Raw genomic sequence first — 20528 nt, 5'->3', positions numbered from 1 at the left:
GCAAATAAGCCTATTTTTGAAAAATAACTAGCGGCACGTTAACCGTGAGAAGGATACAGCTACAACTAACACTTGCTAAACGACTCCATGCATAAATCAATGCACTGTTGCCATTTTCGCATTCTTGGTAGCCGGCTACCGAGGGCGATTTGCGTTCCTAATTATGTATCAATGCTTTCCTTGTCTGCCCATTGTGTCGCACGGCTTTGGGAAGAGCCCTTGCAAGCAGCGTATCTGTCTAACGTAAAATAACTAAAACAACGACCTTAAAAAATTATATGGTCCACCGCACTACCTCGCAGTGTGTTTTCCGACTATGCCGCTATTATATTGGTATAAGTATCACAATAAATGCTATTTTGTCAGTGCTTAATAGATTTCTTTAAATGTGCACCTCGCAGAGTGTTCCTATTGCGCAACATCACTGTTAAATACGGCGCCGGTTTTTCCGCTTCCTCTTGACAACGACCAAACATCCGCCTTCACCTTTACGTAGCAACCCCGACTGATAAGTAGGTGTGAACAGGGATGGGCACAGTCGGTACAGGAGGACGGTGCCTACAAATTACTATTATATATATATATATATATATATATATATATATATATATATACTATAAGTGCGCAAAACCGTATGCATTTGCACATATTATCATCCAGAAAATATACTTACACGAACACAAGTCAAAACAAAGATATATGACAAGTAAAATTAGAAGTCACACGGCACGTTTTCAGTTTGCTGTACATCTAACATTACATGAAAGCCAAGAGTTTCCACCATCCACATATTTGTGACTACGACTAGTCAATAAGCAATTTTCAGTGAAGTCTTGAAACGGTTCTTATGTTGTATAGGCTTGTAAATGTTCTCGATAGAGAAAGAGACTTACCTTACAAATTTATATTTGCTTTTTTAAATATTCTTTTTTAATTTCTATGTGATGTGCTGTGGTTCTTGTTACTCTTTTGCTTATTATGGTCACTGCCCTCACCTTTTAAAAGATAATAATAATAATAATAATAATAATAATAATAATCACAAGAGCAGCAGAAACATACTACAAGGCCATGGTATTGTTTCATAAGGCCATTATAAATACATGTCAGAAACCAGGTCTATTGCACTATTAGCTGGGTAATCGGTGTGAGTCCACCAGTCTAAAAATCTGACTATCCCGTATAAGTTAGGTATTTTTCCGCATATGACTGCAGTTTGACTTCACGGACCAGTATCCTTGGTCTGAGACACACATTGCATGGCACAGGTCCTTTGTATCACCACTAAGCTAAAGCTGGCTACCCTCTAACTTTGTTGCACACGATAGCGAAGTGAGAGTTTTTTCAATCGGATATGTCGGTTCAGCATTTTGGAATACTTGTGACTGCCTGACTGGTATGAATGCAGCTATTGCTGTGTTTATTCCAGCCCAGTGACCGCCTAAAAGAGACCTGATTCCAACAGTCTGCAATATGATTTGTACAGCTACTGACAAGCTAGTTAGCTTCAGTATCTCAGGGGAGTAGGCGGGGCTAAGAACAAAGGGATGAGGAGATGTTTTTGAGTGTAAAGACAGGAGCAGAGCAGGGACAGAAATCCTGCATAGTATGCCAGCATATCTGATTGGCCTCCTTCAGTTGCCAAAACTTACAGAACACCGCCCCCACACTCACACACACTTACTCACATACACACACGTTTTATTCTCTGAAGACCTGTCAGCAGTGTAATTCTCCCCCCCCCCCCTCTCTGTGTATGTTTGTGTGTGTGTGTGTGTATGAGACTGGATGGTCCTGGAGGCCTGATACTGGTTTTATAAACAGCTGGAATGTCACATACCCCCTTAGCGCAGATAAAACCTTGAGTAAAAACTCCCACATTCTCCCATGCTTAGTGTCCGGGGTTCTCCTGCCCATTCTCCCATGCTTAGTGTCCGGGGTTCTCCCATCCATTCTCCCATGCTTAGTGTCTAGGGTTCTCCTGTCCATTCTCCCATGCTTAATGCCAGGGGTTCTCCTGTCCATTCTCCCATGCTTAGTGTCCAGGGTTCTCCTGTCCATTCTCCCATGCTTAGTGTCCGGGGTTCTCCTGTCCACTCTGCCATGCTTAATGCCAGGGGTTCTCCTGTCCATTCTCCCATGCTTAATGCCAGGGGTTCTCCTGTCCATTCTCCCATGCTTAGTGTCCGGGGTTCTCCTGTCCATTCTCCCATGCTTAGTGTCCGGGGTTCTCCTGTCCATTCTCCCATGCTTAGTGTCCGGGGTTCTCCTGTCCATTCTCCCATGCTTAATGCCAGGGGTTCTCCTGTCCATTCTCCCATGCTTAGTGTCCGGGGTTCTCCTGTCCATTCTCCCATGCTTAGTGTCCGGGGTTCTCCTGTCCATTCTCCCATGCTTAGTGTCCGGGGTTCTCCTGTCCACTCTGCCAGTGTCTGGGGTTCTCCGGTCCATTCTGCCAGTGTCTGGGGTTCTCCTGTCCACACACTATGGGGCGACATAGCTCAGGAGGTGTCGAAGTGTCCCTGAGCAAGACACCTAACCCCTAATTGCTTCCAACAAGCTGATTGGTACCTTGCATGGCAGCCTTTCACCATTGGTGTGTGAGTGTTTGTGTGAATGGGTGAATGAGAGGCATCAATTGTAAAGCGCTTTGGATAAAAGCACTGTATAAATGCAGCCCATTTACCACACATCTCAGCCCATTGGCTCATGTTCTCCTTCTCCTGTTTTCCCATGAGTCCCATAATTAAGAATTTTTATTTTATTTAACCTTTATTTAACCAGGGTAGTCCCACGGAGACCAAGGTCTCTTTTTACAGGGGAGCCCTGCTACGCAACAACAATACAACAATCATGATCAGTGAAACTGTCAAGTGCTGCTATTAACAGGAGTGGCTACAAGACTCATATTGATCTGTTATCAGTATGATCTGATCATATGATCTATTGAGGTCACTGTGATATGTTCCCCTTATACTAGTGTATTAAATAGCTACTGAATTTAGCCTGTCGAGGAAGCGGTTAAAAGAGGGACACCTTTATGGCCCTCAGCCAGAGGAAGGCCATTTTAGGAGTCCTAAAAAGTTTGGAGAAACAGACGGGGTCTTGCTTTGAGGGAGGATCTGGATCTTGTCCCAAAGAATTGCAGAAATGAGCCGTCCGTGTGAAAGGGTTTTTTTATTTTAAAAGTACTGTGAGTTCCCCTGAAAAGAGATACATGTAACGAGGTTATCAACAGCTTTTCACAGCAGCATTTCATAAATAATTCACGTTCACCACAAGGGGGCACTATATCCTCACAAGGGGGCACTATATGCCTCATTTCTGCTAGCAGGGCCACTGTAATCTCCAAATAAGTACAAATGCAGATAACTAACTAGTCAGAACATCAGCGGGTATAAAGTGTGTGTTTGCATGAGTGTGTGTTTGTGTGTATGTTTGTGTGTGTGTATGTGTGTTTGTGTGTGGGTGTGTGTGTGTGTGCGTGTGTTTGTGTGTGTGTGAGATAGAACTGAGACCTGTGAATTCCTGAGTAGGTCATCACGTACACTGTGGTGGAAGTTTTTTTTTTTTTTTTGAACTTCAAAGCATTCGTTCTCAACCTCCTCCAGTTATAAGAAAACCCCAGCAGAAAGGGGGGCACATAAAAAATCCCGTTTTATTTACAGTTTCTTTAAAAGTGCGCTTAATTAATCATTTCTGCAGTAGCGTTACTTTCACCATTACTACAAATATTTCTAACAATAGCAATTTCTATTGCTTCTACTACATTAGAACAATGGTATTAAAATGAGAGTAGTACTATAATACTACCATCACTGTTACCATCACTGCCACAAAAATACTATTAGTAGTAGGCCGAGTATGACTATACCACTATTGCTCTCCTACTTAAATTATTACTACCACTGGTACTACTCCTTTACAACAATCACTACTACTATACGACTTGTACTATTCAACAGAGCTGCTATTTCTGTTACTAAACAACAGTTTATACTACTGCTACTAGGAGAGTACTACTACTTATAATTAATACAAATAAGTAATATCAGTACTACCTACAGACCACTACACCTGCTGTTTAATAATAACAAAGGTCACTGCTTCTGTGCAGTATCCAATACTGCCAATAGTGTACATTGACTTACATGGCTCATACTACTAGTATTAGAGTACCACTACTATTACTTCAACATTAATATACACAGTTTACTATTATTGCCGTACAACTGATACTACTGCCATAACCACTAGTATAACTCATATATTTCTCAAACCAGTTAAAACAAAAAGATAATAATTTGTCATTAACAAAGAAAAGTGTGTGATTAAACAGTAGATTCTTATCAAACGAATACCTGAGACCTCCGTGGATGAATATACCTCCCCTGAAAACTCCACTGCGCTTACAAGCTTACCTTGACAAAACAGGAAACCACAGGATTGGTTTCAGGTTAGTCAGAACTCCAAATTCCCCCTCTTTGTTTTTAATCTCGCTACCTCACTGCACACACCTGCGCCTTCCCCTGACTTCATCTCCGCTCCGCCTGGAACCCGTGGCCGGCACACTGTTTCCCAGCATGCTGTTCAGCGAGCCAGCCTGGGGGGGGATCTCATCTTGACCTCTGACCTGTGTGTCTACGCCCATTTTTGTTCCAGCCATAATTGCAGCCCCCAAATTATTTGCAGATTGCCATTTGTTCTTAAAATTAGAGGTCTTTGATATCTAACGCGGAATGATTCCAGCTGTCCGTCCATCCATTTTCCAACACGCTTGTTCCTGGGCTGGGTCCATCCATTATCTATACCCACTTATCCTGGGCAGGGTCCATCCATTATCTATACCCACTTATCCTGGGCAGAGTCCATCCATTATCTATACCCGCTTATCCTGGACAAGGCCCATCCATTATCTATACCCACTTATCCTGGGCAGGGTCCATTCATTATCTATACTCACTTATCCTGGGCAGGGACCATCCATTATCTACACCCGCTTATCCTGGGCAGGGTCGTGGGAGGTGCTGGAGCCTATCCCAGCATGCACTGGGCGAGACGCAGGAATACACCCTGGACAGGCTGCCAATCTATTGCAGGGCACACACACACCATTCACTCACACACTCATACCTATGGGAAATTTAGAGTCTCCAGCTGGCCTACCTGTCTTTGGACAGTGTCAGGAAACTAGAAACCTTTTTCTTAAAACCTCCTGATGTTCACACATAGCTCTGCATGTCTGTGTAGCATAAATGTCCCACATTCACACCCTAAGTTATGTGCTGGAGGGCAAGTGATTCCTTTGGAACAATATTACTTTTTATTTTATTTTATTTTTTAGCAATTTAGCGGACAACTGTTCATTAAGGCTAGACCATTTATGTAAATTTAATTAGTTCAAAGACAAAGAAAAATGGCCAAAAAACGAACTCTAATTATGTTAATTCTAAGAAGCCTAAAAATTCTGAACAGTTTTCTAATGACTGTAGCTGATTGGCTGTAAGGAAAGCCTGATGAAGAGATTGGCTGCATTCACAGGAAGCACTCGGCGAGTCCTCACTGACCAACCCTCACTGAAGGTGAGGTCACTCAGGTTCAGCCATTTCATAAATCACATGACAGCCATGTCCAGCAGTTCTTTAAAATGCTCAACCCTGTCATTCCGGCTACTGAGCTGTTAAACATGATGTTTCTACAGGCTGTTTGATTAAATTTTAAATTTTTTAATTTTCCAAAGACCACCACCGTAAGACAGATACAGGTATACACAATTGACATTAAACTGACATTACACAATGAAAAAATCCACACATACATATAACTAATAAGATAAACCAAAGCATCGTATGATTCTTTGAGTGCTATCAATGTCATCATCATCATCAACAACATTACCCACACAATCACCGGCAACATCAAAAATAGGCCTAATAGCATTCTGTGTCCCATTTCTGTGCTTTGTGCAGTATTTCTGTTTGTGCTATTTTGTTATTTACAACCTGCAACTGAAGCCAGTGAGGGACCGGAAACAGAGGACAGGAAATGGTGCTTGTATCCAAACCTCGCTTAGTTCTCCAATTCCTCCAGTTTTTAAGACAATGGCATGATGAGCCTGATCAGGCTGATGCACTCGTAGGAGACGAGTCTGCCTAAATTCTAGTGATACGCTTTGCCGATGAACCGACTTTCGGTTACTTTTTCCAACCAATCAGGATGCTGCTTCTTGTTACACAGGGCTCCAACCTGGCAGAAGCAATGCAAGCCACTGACCCGTGAGGTAATGCTGGCTGAAGCTTGGGGAGGAACAGGAAACTCATTTCGCAAACCGTAACTTCTCTTTGATGACCTAGTGGGTGGAAAAGCTTCTGGAAGTTATGACTGCTGTAATGACTGTTCAACTGCAGTGCGCAAAAAAAATTTATAAAAAATTGTGGGGCACAATCAACATTTTCCCATAACTTAGACTCTTTTAATCATCAGTCAAATATTCTGTTGAAAAATGTGATGAAGTCCCTTTAGAAATGAAACCTGCATGTATGTGCGTGGTGTACACAGGCAGTAAACAAAAGAAACATAAACAGCAGCTGGTGAAGGCGGTTAATCCAGACTTGGGCCTCCTTTGTCAGTGAAATAGGATGAAATATGTCCCGGTAACTGCCATCTCTTCTTGCAGCCATGCTAGCTAAAATTATGGGGGGATGGGGGGGAAGACCTGTCCAGCATTTCAGACACGACCCTGTGCATGCTGGGATGTTATTTCCCGTGGTAACGGCTGTTCCATGCCAGGCCGGGTGGAGGGCTCCGTTTGGCATATATGCGCCTTGTATCCATGTTTGCTCAGTACGTGTTTAAACTGACATGGTAAACACCTGGAAAGCTCCGTATCCAATGATTCCAACAGTGATAACAAGGCTCTTTGTTTTTAATCTCCTGTGTGAGTTTCTTTTTGTTTGTTTGTTCCCCCCGGCTGTGAATATTCCTAATGCATGACTGAGAGCCTAAAAATAAAAAGTAAAAAGTTTCCTTTTCTTTTACATTCTTTCACTTCATTTAATTTCCTCTCGGTTTTCTCTCAACTAACGTTTCAAATTTCACTTCCCTTTCCTGGGAGGACCAGGGGTAACCCACCGCACTTCTCTTTTTTAGAGACCGGAGGGAACCGCAGAGGGGAAGAGAGGGTGGGACAGAAACAGAGAGAGGGGGGACTGAGATAGGAGAGGGGGGGATTGATATGGGGGGGGGGGGCAGACTGGCAGACAGACAAGACAGAACATTCTCAGGTGTTCCTTGAATATTTACCTGTGCTTGGAGAAATAAAATGCTGGGCCCAGTGCATATGCAGTCTCTATGGGGCCCTCTTAATATTATAGAGCAAAGCAAACTTTTTAGACCAGGCCTTTCGAGCCCCCCCCCGCCTGCTTTGGGGCCCTGGGTACTCAGTTCCAGTACCCCCACCCTCCCCACTGTGACACCCCTAATATTACCTCAAAACCACGCTTCTTCCGGAACCTTCCGTGGACTTCCCAAGTCAGTCAGCTTCCTTATCCTGATTTATACTAGTAGGGAAGACAGAATGTGAGATTACTGCAGTTCCACAGAATCTTGGATCATTTTAGATTACTGCCCCGTCTTTTCTTTTCCAAGTACAAAGAAATTAAACTAAAGAAAAAAAAGAACCAAATGTCGCCTTTAAATGATCAGACTGACGGGTTGAGAGACACTTGGCCGACATTTTCAGTTCAGCATTTTGGTAATGAAACAAAAACTCAAGAAAGTCATGTGTCCTGTGATGCAACAATGCACCAATGTCTATTCACTGTAGTACTGAAATGCTGGAGAGTACACAGTAGTGCACTGCACAGGCCTGCCGTTGGTATTCAGTGGGGGTAAATATGTTTATGTCATTTCTGGTGGGCCAAAGGACAACATGGTATCTTCCAAAAAAAAAAAAAGTTTTCTTTGGACATCAAGAATTTCCCTGCGTTTCATTGTCAAAATGAATATTCTTTTATTCTCCAGAAAACTTTGATAATTCACTCCAAACAAATGCTTAATCCGTATTTGGAAAACTATAAGGCAAATAAACGTGTATGATTATGTGAAGTGTGTAAGAGTGTGCACTTGTGTGTGTGTGTGTTTGGGTGTGTGTGTATGTGTTTGGGTATGTGTGTGTGAGACTGTGTGTTTGGGTGTGTGTGTATGTGTTTGGGTATGTGTGTGTGAGAGTGTGTGTTTGGGTGTATGTGTGCGTGTGTGTGTGTGTGTGAGTGAGTGTGTGAGTATGTGTTTGTGTGTGTGTTTGGGTATAGTGTGTGTGTGTTTGGGTGTGTGTTTGTGTGTGTGTGTGTGTGTGTGTGTATGTGTGTGAACGTGTGTGTGTGTTTGAGTGTGTGTGTGTGTGTGTGTGTGAGTGTGTGTGTGTGTGTGTGTGTGTGTGTGATGGTGTGTGTGTGTGTGTGAGGGTGTGTGTGTGTGAGCGTGTGTGTATGTGTGTGTGAGGGTGTGTTTGTGTGTGTGTGTGTATGTGTATGTGTGTGTGTGTGTGTGAGCGTGTGTATGTGTGTGAGCGTGTGTGTGTGTGTGTGAGGGTGTGTTTGTGTTGTGTGTGTGTGTGAGCGTGTGTATGTGTGTGAGGGTGTGTTTTTTTTGTGGTGTTGTGTGTGTGTATGTGTATGTGTGGTGTGTGTGTGAGCGTGTGTATGTGTTGTGAGGCTGTGTGTGTTTGTGTGAGCGTGTTGTTGTGTGTGTGTGTGAGGGTGTAGCGTGTGGTATGTGTGTGAGGGATTGTGTTGTTGTCTGTGTTTAGGGTGTGTGTTTGTGATCGTGGTGTGTGTGTGAGCGTGTGTAAAAGGTGTGAGCGTGGTGTGGTTTGTTGATGGTGTGTTTTGTGTGTGTGTGTGTGTGTGTGTAGCGTGTGTAGTGTGTGACTCTGTTGTGTGTGTGGTGTGTTGAGGGTGTGTTTGTGTGGTGTTGTGTGTGTCTGAGCGTGTGTAGTGTGTGTGTGTGGATGTGTGTGTGTTTTGTGGTGTGTGTGAGGTGTGTGGTGTGTGTGAAGGTGTTGTGTGAGCGTCTGTTGTGTATAGGGTGTTGTGTGATGGTGTGTTTGGTGTGTGTGTTGTGTGAGGTGTATGTGTGACTGTGTGTGTGTGAGCTGAGATTTGGTGTTGTTGTGTTGTGTTAGGGTTGTATGGAGTGTTGTGTGTTGTTGAGCGTTTGTAGTGTTTTGTATTTTGTGTGTGTGTTGTGTGAGGTGGTTGTGTGGTGTGTTGTTGTGTTGTGTTGGTGAGGTGTTGGGTGTGTGTGTGTTGGAGCGTGTGTGTTGTGTGTGTGAGCGTGTGTGTGTGTGTATGTGTTGAGTGTTGTTGTAGTCGTGGTAGTGAGCGTGTGTGTGTATGTGTGTATGTGTGTGTGTGTATGTGTGAGCGTGTGTATGTGTGTGAGCGTGTGTGTGTGTGTGAGGGTGTGTGTGTGTGTGTGTGAGCGTGTGTATGTGTGTGAGCGTGTGTGTGTGTGTGTGTGTGAGGGTGTGTGTGTGTGTGTGTGTGTGTGTATGTGTATGCGTGTGTGTGTGTGTGTGAGCGTGTGTGTATGTGTGTGTGTGAGGGTGTGTGTGTATGTGTATGTGTGTGTGTGTGTGGTAGCGTGTGTGTGTGTGTGTGTGTGTGGGTGTGTGTGCGTATGTGTTGTGTGTGTGTGTGTGTGTGAGGTGTGTGTGTGTGTGGTGTGTGAGGTGTGTTGTGTGTGTGTGTGTGTGTGTGTGTGTGTTGTGTGTGTGTGTGTGTGTGTGTGTGTGTGTGTGTGGAGGGTGTGTGTGTGTGTGTGTGTGTGTGTGTGTGTGTGTGGGTGTGTTGTGTGTGTGGTGTGTGTGTGTGTGTTGTGTGTGTGTGTGTGTAGGTGTGTGTTGTGTGTGTGTGGTGTTGTGTGTGTGTGTGTGTGTGTGTGTGTGAGGTGTGTGTGTGTGAGGTGTGTGTGTAGCGTGTGTGTGTGTGTGTGTGTGAGGTGTGTGTGTGGTGTGTGTGTGTGTGTGAGGGTGTGTGTGTGTGTGTGGTGTGTGTGGTGTGTGTGGTGTGTGTGTGGTGTGTGTGTGTGAGGTGTGTGTGTGTGTGGTGGGTGTTGTGTGTGTGAGTGTGTGTGTTGTGTGTGAGCGTGTGTGTGTGTGTGTGTGTAGCGTGTGTGTGTGTGTGTGTGTGGTGGGTGGTGTTGTGTGTGAGGTGTGTGTGTGTGTGTGTGAGGGTGTGTGGTGTGTGTGTGAGCGTGTGTGTGTGTGTGAGGTGTGTGTGTGTGTGTGTGTGATGTTGTGGGTGTGTGTGTGTGTGTGTGTGTGTGTGTGTGTGTGTGTGGAGTGAGACTGAAAGGCTAAAATGGTAATGGAATCACAGGGAAACAGGGGTTCTCCCTGCTTCTTTCTTTTAAAGACAAAAGGCCTTTCAGAATGCCACTCCTCTACACCTGTACTCTCAGTCTCCCCCAGAACTCTCCTCCCACCCACAGCCATCCTGCATGACCCGAGACTCCGCCCCTCTGCCCTTTGACCTCACCCATTACCATCGCTCTGGTCTGCACGCCTGCAATCTTAACCACACATCCCACATCTGAGGACTGCTCTGCCAGTGAGGTCACATGACCTGCTGCCACACCGAGCTGGTGCGAGAGAGCGAGAGAGCGAGAACTGTACAAAATATACAAATATAAGAAAAATATATTACCACAAATTTTCAAAAATTATAAAAAACTTCCAATCTTTATCAAAGAATGAAAAATGTGCAGTCCTTTTACGACAAGGACCAACAGCCCCAATTGCAGCTCAATATGTCTCAGCTTGCCATAACCTGAGGGACACTGAGTGACAATCCTACATAATTATAATTATTTATTTATTTATTGAACATTAATATTGTTACTGTTCTGTTTTTTGTTTATAGAATGTTCACTGTTATTAGTATTTCACTGTATATATGTAGTTTGAATTGATCTATGATGCTTTGGCAATATGTACGTATGTATTTCCTGCCAATAAAGCAATTTGAATTTGAATTTAGAGAGATAGAGATAGGGAGAGGACAAGGAGATAGAGAGAGGGCAGAGAGAGATAAAGAGAGGGCAGAGAGAGATAGAGAGGGAGAGAGAGATAGAGAGAGGGCAGACACAGATCGAGAGAGGCAGTAACCATGAGAACGGGCCCAGTCAAAGCCACCAAGCTGCCGAGGTGTGAACTCGTAGAGCTTCATCTGCGCCCTCTCTCTTCTCAGAACCCTCTCCCTCGTTTCCAGGAAACGGGGCAAGAGCACAGGAGCCGCGTACGGGGAGCCGTGCGTGTTCCCCCCATTCTCCACTGCTTAGTTTCCAATAGCACAAAACTTTATCGGCACAGGCGCTTCCATGCACAGGAACACAGAAACAGGCAAACCCCAAAGCCCTGTAGAGTGCCTTTTTTTCAAATGACATTCACAGACATTTCTGTCACCAGTAACTTTGCACATTTCACATGTTATTTTTTTGTTGCTATTTGCATAGCTGGATGTTTTACAGAACCATTGCCCAGCTCGAGGCTGCAGGGGCAACACCTCAGCAGCCAATCAGACCCAGGAATCTTTCCAGCAGAAGCTCAGTACCCTGAACATTATGTTCCACTCTCACTGACAAAATGTCATTACAAAATCAAGCACTGTATGTGGACAAAAATAATGCAATTTCACCATCCAACTAAAACATTTCAGAGTTCAAATTAGCAATAAATAAAGCTCTTCTTTTGCAATACATTTTTTGATAGAAGTTTCACCCATTCCTCCTCAAATAGAAATACAACATTTCTAAACATCGTTTGACGATTAGCGTTTTTTGCCACAATAAATGCAACATATAATAAATGTAAAACAAAAATGAAGAAAAGAGCATGTGTGTTAAACAAGTAATACTATTACACCTTCCTATTTGTATTAGTCCATACATGCATAATTGATAAGTCTAACTTATCTTACTTTTTTATTTTTAGGCTTGTATACTTTATTTCAGACTGCTGAAGGTCATTTCCACTCCTGGTCAAGGAAATGAGTGTTTCAAACACATTTTTACAGATTACAACAGAAAAACAGCACAACTAAAAGTTTTAAATTAAGTGTTTTCTTAATTTTTGCCATCTCTCTCTCTCTGTCTCATATACATATACTGTATATATACAGTACTGTGCAAAAGTCTTAGGCACCTGTAAAAAAATGCTGTACAGCTAAGATGCTTTCAGAAATAATGAAATGAAAGGTTATAAATATCGAAAAAATAATATAAAGAGCAGTAAATAGTTAAAAACTAAATAAAATCAATGTTTGGTATGACCACCCTTTGCCTTTAAAACTACATCAGTTCTCTTAGGTACACTGTCCGGCAGTTTTATAATAAAATCGGCTGGTAGGTTGTTCAAAGCATTTTGGAAAACTTGCCACAGTTCTTCTGCAGATTTTGGCTGTTTTGCTTGCTTCTGGCTCTCCAGGTAATCCCAGAGACCCTTGATCAAGTTTTTATCTAAAAAGTAGTCTGTTACTTAAAATATTACTTTATTTAACAAAATACAAAAATGTATCTGTAAAATTTCATTTTTTGGAAAATTCATGTTTGGAAATCTCAAATTTGCTCTTTTCTACTGACACACTTATGCAGAAAACAAAAAATAAACATCTAAAACCAAATATATACTATATATTATATTTTAAAATCTAGGGTGCCTAAGACTTTTGCACAGTACTGTATATATATATATATATATATATATATCCATAATATGTGGCATTTCTAAATATATTTCTATATATATAGCATTTCTATATATATCCTGTATATAATTATAATTCTATTTATCTTAGTTGTAATTATTATCAGGGAGTGAGGGATTGTGGTTAGATGGGGGATACTTCCTCCATCATGGCGCAGTGCTGGGTACTGTGACTGCATTCTTCCACAGGGCTCATGATACATTCTTCAGTATCACATGAAAGCAGTTCCACCTCTCAACCCCCCCCCCCCCCCATTCTAACCATAACCCTAACCCCCCCCCCCCCCCTCCCTCCCCCTAGGGCCTCTGGAGGGGGGCATTATAGCCGGACTGCAATCCATATGCAAATTTGGGGAAAGCCATCTGCCCCAGGGGGCTCCCACGCGTGTGTTGTGGTGTGTGTGGCGTGTGTGTGTGGGGGGGGGTGGTTGGAAGTTCATGAATGACAATGTGAACACCATCTTCTTTCCGTGTTTGCCACAGTGACAGAAATGAGGTCATCACATTAAACCCTCATGATTAAGCAGTCACCGAGGTGCTTGGGTGTGTGTGTGTGTGTGTGTGTGTGTGTGTCTGTGCGTGTGTCTGCCTGCTTACTGAATTACTCATTACGATTCCTAACTACTTACTAACTACTTTTAAGAACTTAGGATTTTGCCCAAGACCATAGATGGTACAATAGATTGATTCATTGGTTGACAGATCAATTAATGACTGATAAGGTTTTAGGGGGCCGCAGCCTAATGTTGGTAAAGGCGTTAGAAAAGGACTTTCCGACTTGTGTTTGTGACATAAATAAATATATTTTTTCATTAACTGGTCTAACATTCCCACGGTGGCATGAATAATCTTTTTCTTCTTTATCTTGTCACTTACTTCCTCATTATTAGTCACAGGCCCTCCTCTGTTCTTATTATAGCCTCTGTGGGTACCAGTCCACAGTGAGGTCGCAACGGTGCTGCCACGGGTGCTCTTACTTCTTTGGCTTTGGAGATGCAATCATTACACAATCTACACAAGGAGAAATCACTAAACGCAATTTTGAGGAGTAGATCTTCACCCACTAATTTAACGTTTCTCACAAGTTACATCATTTTGGGAAGCAGGTCAGATAATTCATGTTTAGTTCAATTTATGTGAAATTTCATTTCGCCCGACTGCCTCATTTTCCCATTGCAATTTTTTCTCTTTACTGGTTTGAGTGGCTCTACCCTGTGCAGACACACCAGTGTATTCAGCCCCCAGTCCATTCTGCCACTGCTGCCATTGAGCAGAGGCCTACAGCTCCAGTCCTGGAGGACTGCTTTAACTGGATCTGTTCCAGCCAATTAACCTGCTCGCTTTAATAGTAAAAAAAAGATAAAACTCCCGTCCCCACAGTGAAACACTTGCACAAAGGATCCACGTGCTGAGTTCACAGCCGCACCATGTGATTTCATCAGAAACGCACATGATCGAGCAAACACTCCAGCGCATTGCATGATTAAGAGCAGAAGATGGGAATTTTTGAGAGAGGGGACAGATCCTAGTTGTAACGTTCCCCCCTCCCCCCTCCGTTGTGATAGAGTCAGTTTTGAGGGACAGATTTTGTTTTTTTCCTTCCCCGCTGCAGGGACCTCCGAGTTGCGCACGCTTCCATGAGCGCCGCCGAACGCTTCCGCCAGCGATGACATCAATAGGGGGCGTGGTTAGGCTGTGGTTGGCCTGGAAACCTGGAGGAGTTACCCAGTACAGGTGGGGAGGTGGGGGGGGGGGGGGATTTGTGTAAGACTGGAGGAAAACTTTTTCTTTTTTAAATTTGAAACCCAGCAACTCATAGTCGTCCTGAATGCTCTCCCCAGGTCCACCCACACAGCACATATGAATCAACAAAAACTTTTTTTTTTTTTTTAAAGCAGAGGACTTAAATTTTAGGGAATTAGTTTCTTCTTTTGTAAATGATTTTTTAAATTTTTTTACAAGAGATTATGATGCTGTAGGCCTCTAGATGAAACTTACATTTTAATTTTTTATTTTGAATGAGTTTCAGAGCTGATGTGACAGATGGAGAGAGGAAGGATGGATTTGCAGAAGGAGAGAAAGGAAGAGAGAGAGGTGCCCAGAGCAGAGGAGAGAAGGGGGGAAAGCGAGACGGAGAGGGTCACAGTGTCAGAGCGAGCAGCAGAAAGAGCAGCTAGCAGCAAGCAGTGGGCGGAGTCACTGCCTTTTTCTGTCTCTGTGGCTGCCTGGCCTATTTTCACAGGGGAAGGAAGTGATTTAATGTGAGAGATGCTGTTGCAGAATATCCATGACGCATCTCCATACCGCTGCTCTGACCGCTGCTCCACACGGCTGCTCTGACCACTGCTCCACACTGCCGCTCTGACCACTGCTCCAACTGCCTCTGACATTGCTCCACACGGCTGCTCTGACCACTGCTCCACACTGCTGCTCTGACCACTGCTCCACACTGCTGCTCGGACCGCTGCTCCACACTGCTGCTCTGACCACTGCTCCATACTGCTCCTCTGACACTGCTGCTCGTCATTCACATGCTGCTCTGACCACTGCTCCACACTGCCTGACCCTGACTGCGCTCTGACGCTCCACACCTGCTGTGAGCCAATTGACCACTGCCCCACTGATGCTCTACCACTGCTCACACTGCTGCTGACACTGCTCCACACTGCTGCTCTGACCACTGCTCCACATGGCTGATCGCTGCTCTGACTCAGTGAGAAATTGTAAAGAAGCTTAAGATCTCCAGGTGCAGTGTTCAGTACACACTCACACAATATTTTGTGTTTAGCAAAAGAAACCATCATAAAACTGCACCATAACTACAAGAAGAACTCAGTGCAACTAGAGAGAAACCATTTTCCCTGACAACAGTGAAATGGCAAATCTACGAGTCTAAAAGGACGTGTATCTGTGAAAAGGCCCTTGCTACGTGTTGTTAACAAGAAGAAAAGACTCCAGTGGGCCAAGCACCATCAACACTGGACCAAGAAAGTTTGGGAAAAGGCAGATGCACATCCTCAACATGTTTGCTTGGCCCCAGACACCTAAACTTATCTCATTTTTCTTTGCCATATTTGTTGCAACTTTAGTGCCAATTTTATTTTCACTACAGGCAAATGATATAAGGCTACCTGTGGTTTTTTTAAAAAAACTTAGGTAGATAAGATTTCAGCTGATTTAACTAACCCTCCACCTCCCTCCCACCCGCCATTTGCAAAATGATTGGATAGACCAATAATTTGTTTATTTGTAATTAAAGCCAAAAGAGGCAATTTTGAGGATAATCGCGTGTAAGACTATTTTCTAGTGAAACTCATCTTTTTGTGTTATTGTAAAAAACAAGAAAAAACTGTTTGTACTATGGTTTGTTATTCAATAAATGCACAGAACTGATCGGAATTGTTCTCCACCCAAAGCTTTTTTTCCCCACAGGTGGCCTAATACTTTTGGCCTGCGCCATATTTTTTGGTATATTCCTTTTTTTTGTGTCCCTTTTAATAAAATTTTATCTGTTTTTATAACCTCTGTATAGCACATCGGATTATCACTGGATATGAAATGTCCTATTAAATATACTTTCCTTGCCTGGCCTAAATAAAAGATCAGTTCAAGATCATTCACCAGATGTAAGTTGTTCTCAGGAGCGTTCTGGTAAAGCCGTGGGTTTTAGAGGGAATTAATCTGCGTTTAACCTTATCGTTCATCAGAGCCCCTGGCAAGTCTCATTACAGCCAGTTAGACTTTCTCAAACAGGAGAGACGCCTCTTTTCAGAGAGTGTCGAAATTAAAGTGAGAAAAGATTAGGGAAACCCCCCCAAAAGAAAGTAAAAATTTTGTTTTCATTTGGTTTCACCTTTTTTTCCCTGTGTGTCACAGAAATAGCACATTCGTTTGGAGGGAAACAAAATGGGGAAGAAGGAATAAAGAAGAAGGTGAAGAAGAAGGTGAAACTCGGCAGGTTTTCCATCATGGGGAGGACAGAGAAAGACAAGGGGAGGGAAATACGGGGGGGGGGGGGGGTCTGCGTGTGTGCTGTGTGCGTGGTGTGTGAGTTCGTGAAAGTGTAATTTCTGCCAAAGCGTAACTTGTGCAAAGTATCCTGTAAGTATGCGTTTGTCTATCTGTGCCTGAGCAAAAGTGTCTTATGTGTGTGTGTGTGTGCGTGTGAGAGTGTATGTGTGTGTGTTTGTGAGTGTGTGTGTGTGTGCGTGTGTGAGTTTGTATGTGTGTGTGAGAGTGTTTGTGACTGTGTGTGTGTGCATGTGTGAGAGTGTGTGTGTGTGTGTGTGCGTGTGTACAGTGTGAGTGTGTGTGAGTGTAAAAGTCTCTTGTGGTTCTCTTCCTGTCATGTAGGACCTCCCCCTCTCTCTCTCTCTTTCTCCCTCAGTGTGGGTGACATAAGAGTGGAGTTTCCCTGTCGCAGTACAGGCCTCCATGCTGCATATATACCCTCATCTCACCAGTCAGCAGCACATCACTGCACAGACAAACACAGTCGCACCTCGTCTGCGCCCAACCCGCCAGTGGAGCAGGACTACCCCGAGAACGGACTCCAACGAAACGCACCTCTCCTCTCCTCTCCTCCTCTCCTCTCGCTGGTCCGCCGAGCGCAGACACCAGCAGGTTTCGGACTCCGGGTTTTATTCTCCTGCTCACTCTTTAAGGCTTCTCCCCTCTCCGGGTCTTGAGAAGAGAGCCGATCGGAACGCGCTGTTGAAACCGAAAAGACCGAAATTCGCCGGGATCTGAAAGTGATGAAGGGCGCTAAAGAACAGTCCCAGACGCTGCTGCTGGACGTGGAGGTGGGGCTGGAGACGCAAAGGCACACGTCGCGGCCATGGCGATGGGCCGCCGCCGCGCTGGCCGTGTCGCTGTGCGTCGCCGCCGCCGTCCTCCTCACCTGGCGCATGCAGAATCCAGACCAGAGCCAAGAAGGAAGTGGTAAGTTCACCACTTCCTGTGTCCTCTTACAACCATTCTTCCTCTTTAAGAGTGGGCTTTTTTTTCTTCAAAATTCTAAGTCAGTGTTCTAGAACGCCACTGCCTTCAATTGCCAGTGGTGATTGTGACATCAGCATTGGAATGTTCCGCTAGGAGCATTCTGATCACATACTTGTGATCTCACCCTCTTAAAGGGTTAAGGCCTACAGCACCCCTAAAAAAAACCCAAGGGGAGGTTTTCTCATGTGTTGTAACCCCTTGTCTCCTCTCTTCCCCCCTCCTTCCGTCCCGTCCAGGCTTGCAGCTCAAACTCAGGGAGCTGGCTGGAAGCGACAAAGCTGCTATTCATTTAGAAGGTGAGATAAGCTTTTTGCTACTGTGGTGCAAATGAAACCTAGTGCAGTGTTAATGTACTGTAGTGTGCAGTCAGTGTGTATATACTGTATTAGTCCTCTCTCTCAGTGCAGTGTGTATATACTGTATTAGTCCTCTCTCTCAGTGCAGTGTGTATATACTGTATTAGTCCTCTCTCTCAGTGCAGTGTGTATATACTGTATTAGTCCTCTCTCTCAGTGCAGTGTTAATGTACTGCAGTGTGCAGTCAGTGTGTACAGACTGGTGGTTCTGTATCAGTAGTGTGTATACAGACTGATGGTTGTGTATTAGTGATATTAATTTGGGTCCGTTGCCTCTCCAGCGGATGACGTGAAGCCCCCATATTCGGTGCTCTGGAGCAAAGACACGGGCCATACCTTTTACCAGGGGGGCCTGGACCTGGAGAACAACGAGATCGTGATCCCGCGGGAGGGGCTGTACTTCGTCTACAGCCAGGCGTCGTTCCAGACGAACTGCCACACCCAGTCGGGCGCGGGCGAGCTGGTGCACATCAGCCACGCGGTGGATCGCTTCTCAGACTCGTACGGTGGCAAGTGGGAGCCGCTGATGTCCGCCTTGCGGCCCACCTGCGTGAAGGTGGCGGGCGCACGGGGCAGCGGCAAGAGATGGCACAGCGGCATCTACCTGGGCGGAGTCTTCAGGCTGCTGGAGGGGGACAGGCTCCGCACCGTCACCAAAGACCCGTCCTCCCTGGATAGAGAGGCCGGCAAGACCTTCTTCGGCGCCTTCACCCTGTAAACGAGAATAACAAGCAAAACAGGAAGGAGGAGGAGGACGAAAAGGGAAAATCAGAAAAATCTATTATAAGGACCCTCCTTTTTTATGTAAGGATACTTGAACATAATTTATCTTGGACATTTTTGCTATCCTCCTTCTTACATGATTAAAATGAGGGGATAGTGTGATATTAACTATTTATTACGACAGACAAGCTAATGTTTAGGCTAAAAATTGGCATGGATGCTCACCGTACTGTGAGTTCCATGAAAGACTGATAATGCGAGTGAGCGCGATGGCGAAGGACTGACCGACTGCTGACATGTTGAGAGGAGCGCTTGCAGTGTTTCTGTCAGACTCAGACCGAAGGTTTAATTGCTTTACATTAAAACAACTGCGATCTTCGGTCAGAGAAATGAGAACAACCGTGGAGGTTAACGCTCCGTGCCTTACAGTACATTACTGTGATTTTTCATAATGAACTTTTATCAAGTCAAACGGACTCCCATGAGCCTTTGCTGCAGGGTTGTTTCCTCTCCCCTGTTATTGGCCAGGGACGGGTTTTTTCCCAGTTATGAATGTACACGTTCCACTGTTTCTGTGTATTTATTTATTTGTTTATGAATCTATTTATTTATTTCGTATTTATGAATTTATTTATATTTATCCTATTTATCGGTTGTATTTTGTTTTTCTTTAAAAACTCTAAAGAGACTGAAGTATTTGTGAATGTTTATTTGCTTGTTGTGTCGCGGAATGCAAAGCAAACCACTGACCTACCACTCAAATAAAATCTTAAAATCAAATTTAAGCGACTCCAAGTGTGCAAACTGACTTACACTTATATGAATCACACTCTGCTTCTGAGATCAACTCTGTTTATTAGCTTCACTCTGTTTATAAGATTCACTTTGCTTCTAAGATTCACTCTGATAATAAGATTCACTCTGTTTATAAGATTCACTCTGCTTCTAAGATTCACTCTGATAATAAGATTCATTCTGATAATAAGATTTACATTGCTTATAAGATTCACTCTGTTTATAAAAATAACCTCAATAATTTGATGGATACTTATGCTGATCAAAGTTGCTGAAAACCACTTTCTTTACTGTAGTGCACTGCTGGTAACAGTAAGCACTAGCAGGGAAATACAGATATATAATATATAATTCCACACATATATTCATATTTAAGTCCTGCATTTATAGAAGGTTTGGGCAGGTAAGAATGCAGGCATACATCACAGGTCATTTTAAATCACACGCCCACACGAGGGATTTCCCTCTGGTTCTCTCTTTGTTCCCCACACCCTGGGGGGTTTCCCAGCAGTTCCCCTCCCCCAAAACAGCTTCTTCCTCCTGTCAGGCAGGGGGCGGTGTGGGCAGATGCTGTAGTTATTTACAAATGGAAAAAGTTTCACAAGAGCCCAAGGAGCCGGGGGAATTCACTTCCCCCTGATGCGCACACTTTTTTCTTTTTTCTTTTTTGGTGTTTCGCGTTTGAATACACAAAGGAAAATCCAGCTGGGCTAAATCTGGAATGCGTGCACATTTTTAACTTTCCCAATTCCTCACCTCCCAGGGGGGAGGAAAATACTGCCTCAGAAAGTGAAAAGCAGAACTAATTAGTGAAGTCAGCAGGCTGAGTACATGGGTGGAAGAAACACAAGGCAGGACTTTTATTTTCTGACCCCTGGACTTTCCAC

General features: G+C 44.0%; 2 protein-coding genes across 11 annotated transcripts in view; one reads left to right on the top strand and one right to left on the bottom strand.

Moving 5' to 3' along the window:
• atat1 (alpha tubulin acetyltransferase 1) overlaps positions 1–347 on the bottom strand; it is a 21045-nt gene extending 20698 nt beyond the window's left edge. For 2 of the 10 annotated variants that reach the window (XM_064349225.1, XM_064349229.1), the window contains exon 1: positions 1–347. This exon is cut by the window's left edge and continues 170 nt beyond it. The gene's annotated coding sequence lies outside the window, so the exon portion shown is untranslated. The other 8 variants (XM_064349235.1, XM_064349234.1, XM_064349227.1 and 5 more) reach the window with 7 other exon arrangements.
• A 16746-nt stretch (positions 348–17093) lies between these two features.
• Positions 17094–19631, top strand: tnfa (tumor necrosis factor a (TNF superfamily, member 2)). The gene is made up of 3 exons (XM_064349224.1): positions 17094–17707; positions 18004–18063; positions 18405–19631. The coding sequence occupies exons 1-3, from the start codon at positions 17521–17523 to the stop codon at positions 18839–18841; spliced, it is 684 nt and encodes a 227-aa protein (XP_064205294.1). The 5' UTR covers positions 17094–17520; the 3' UTR covers positions 18842–19631.
• Positions 19632–20528: the final 897 nt, after the last annotated feature.

Source organism: Anguilla rostrata, chromosome 8, assembly GCF_018555375.3.
Source record: "Anguilla rostrata isolate EN2019 chromosome 8, ASM1855537v3, whole genome shotgun sequence".
In the NCBI taxonomy this organism is placed as follows: domain Eukaryota; kingdom Metazoa; phylum Chordata; class Actinopteri; order Anguilliformes; family Anguillidae; genus Anguilla; species Anguilla rostrata.
The sequence above is the reverse complement of the archived record's forward strand: the minus strand, read 5'-3'. Positions and strand labels throughout refer to the sequence as shown.

What these genes read in the sequence shown, in the direction of transcription:
- tnfa (XM_064349224.1), top strand. Translation starts at nt 17,521, where the DNA reads ATGAAGGGCGCTAAAGAACAGTCCCAGACGCTGCTGCTGGACGTGGAG. An exon ending in CCAGAGCCAAGAAGGAAGTG is followed by an intron (nt 17,708 to 18,003) that starts GTAAGTTCACCA and finishes CGTCCCGTCCAG; the next exon opens with GCTTGCAGCTCAAACTCAGG. An exon ending in AGCTGCTATTCATTTAGAAG is followed by an intron (nt 18,064 to 18,404) that starts GTGAGATAAGCT and finishes TTGCCTCTCCAG; the next exon opens with CGGATGACGTGAAGCCCCCA.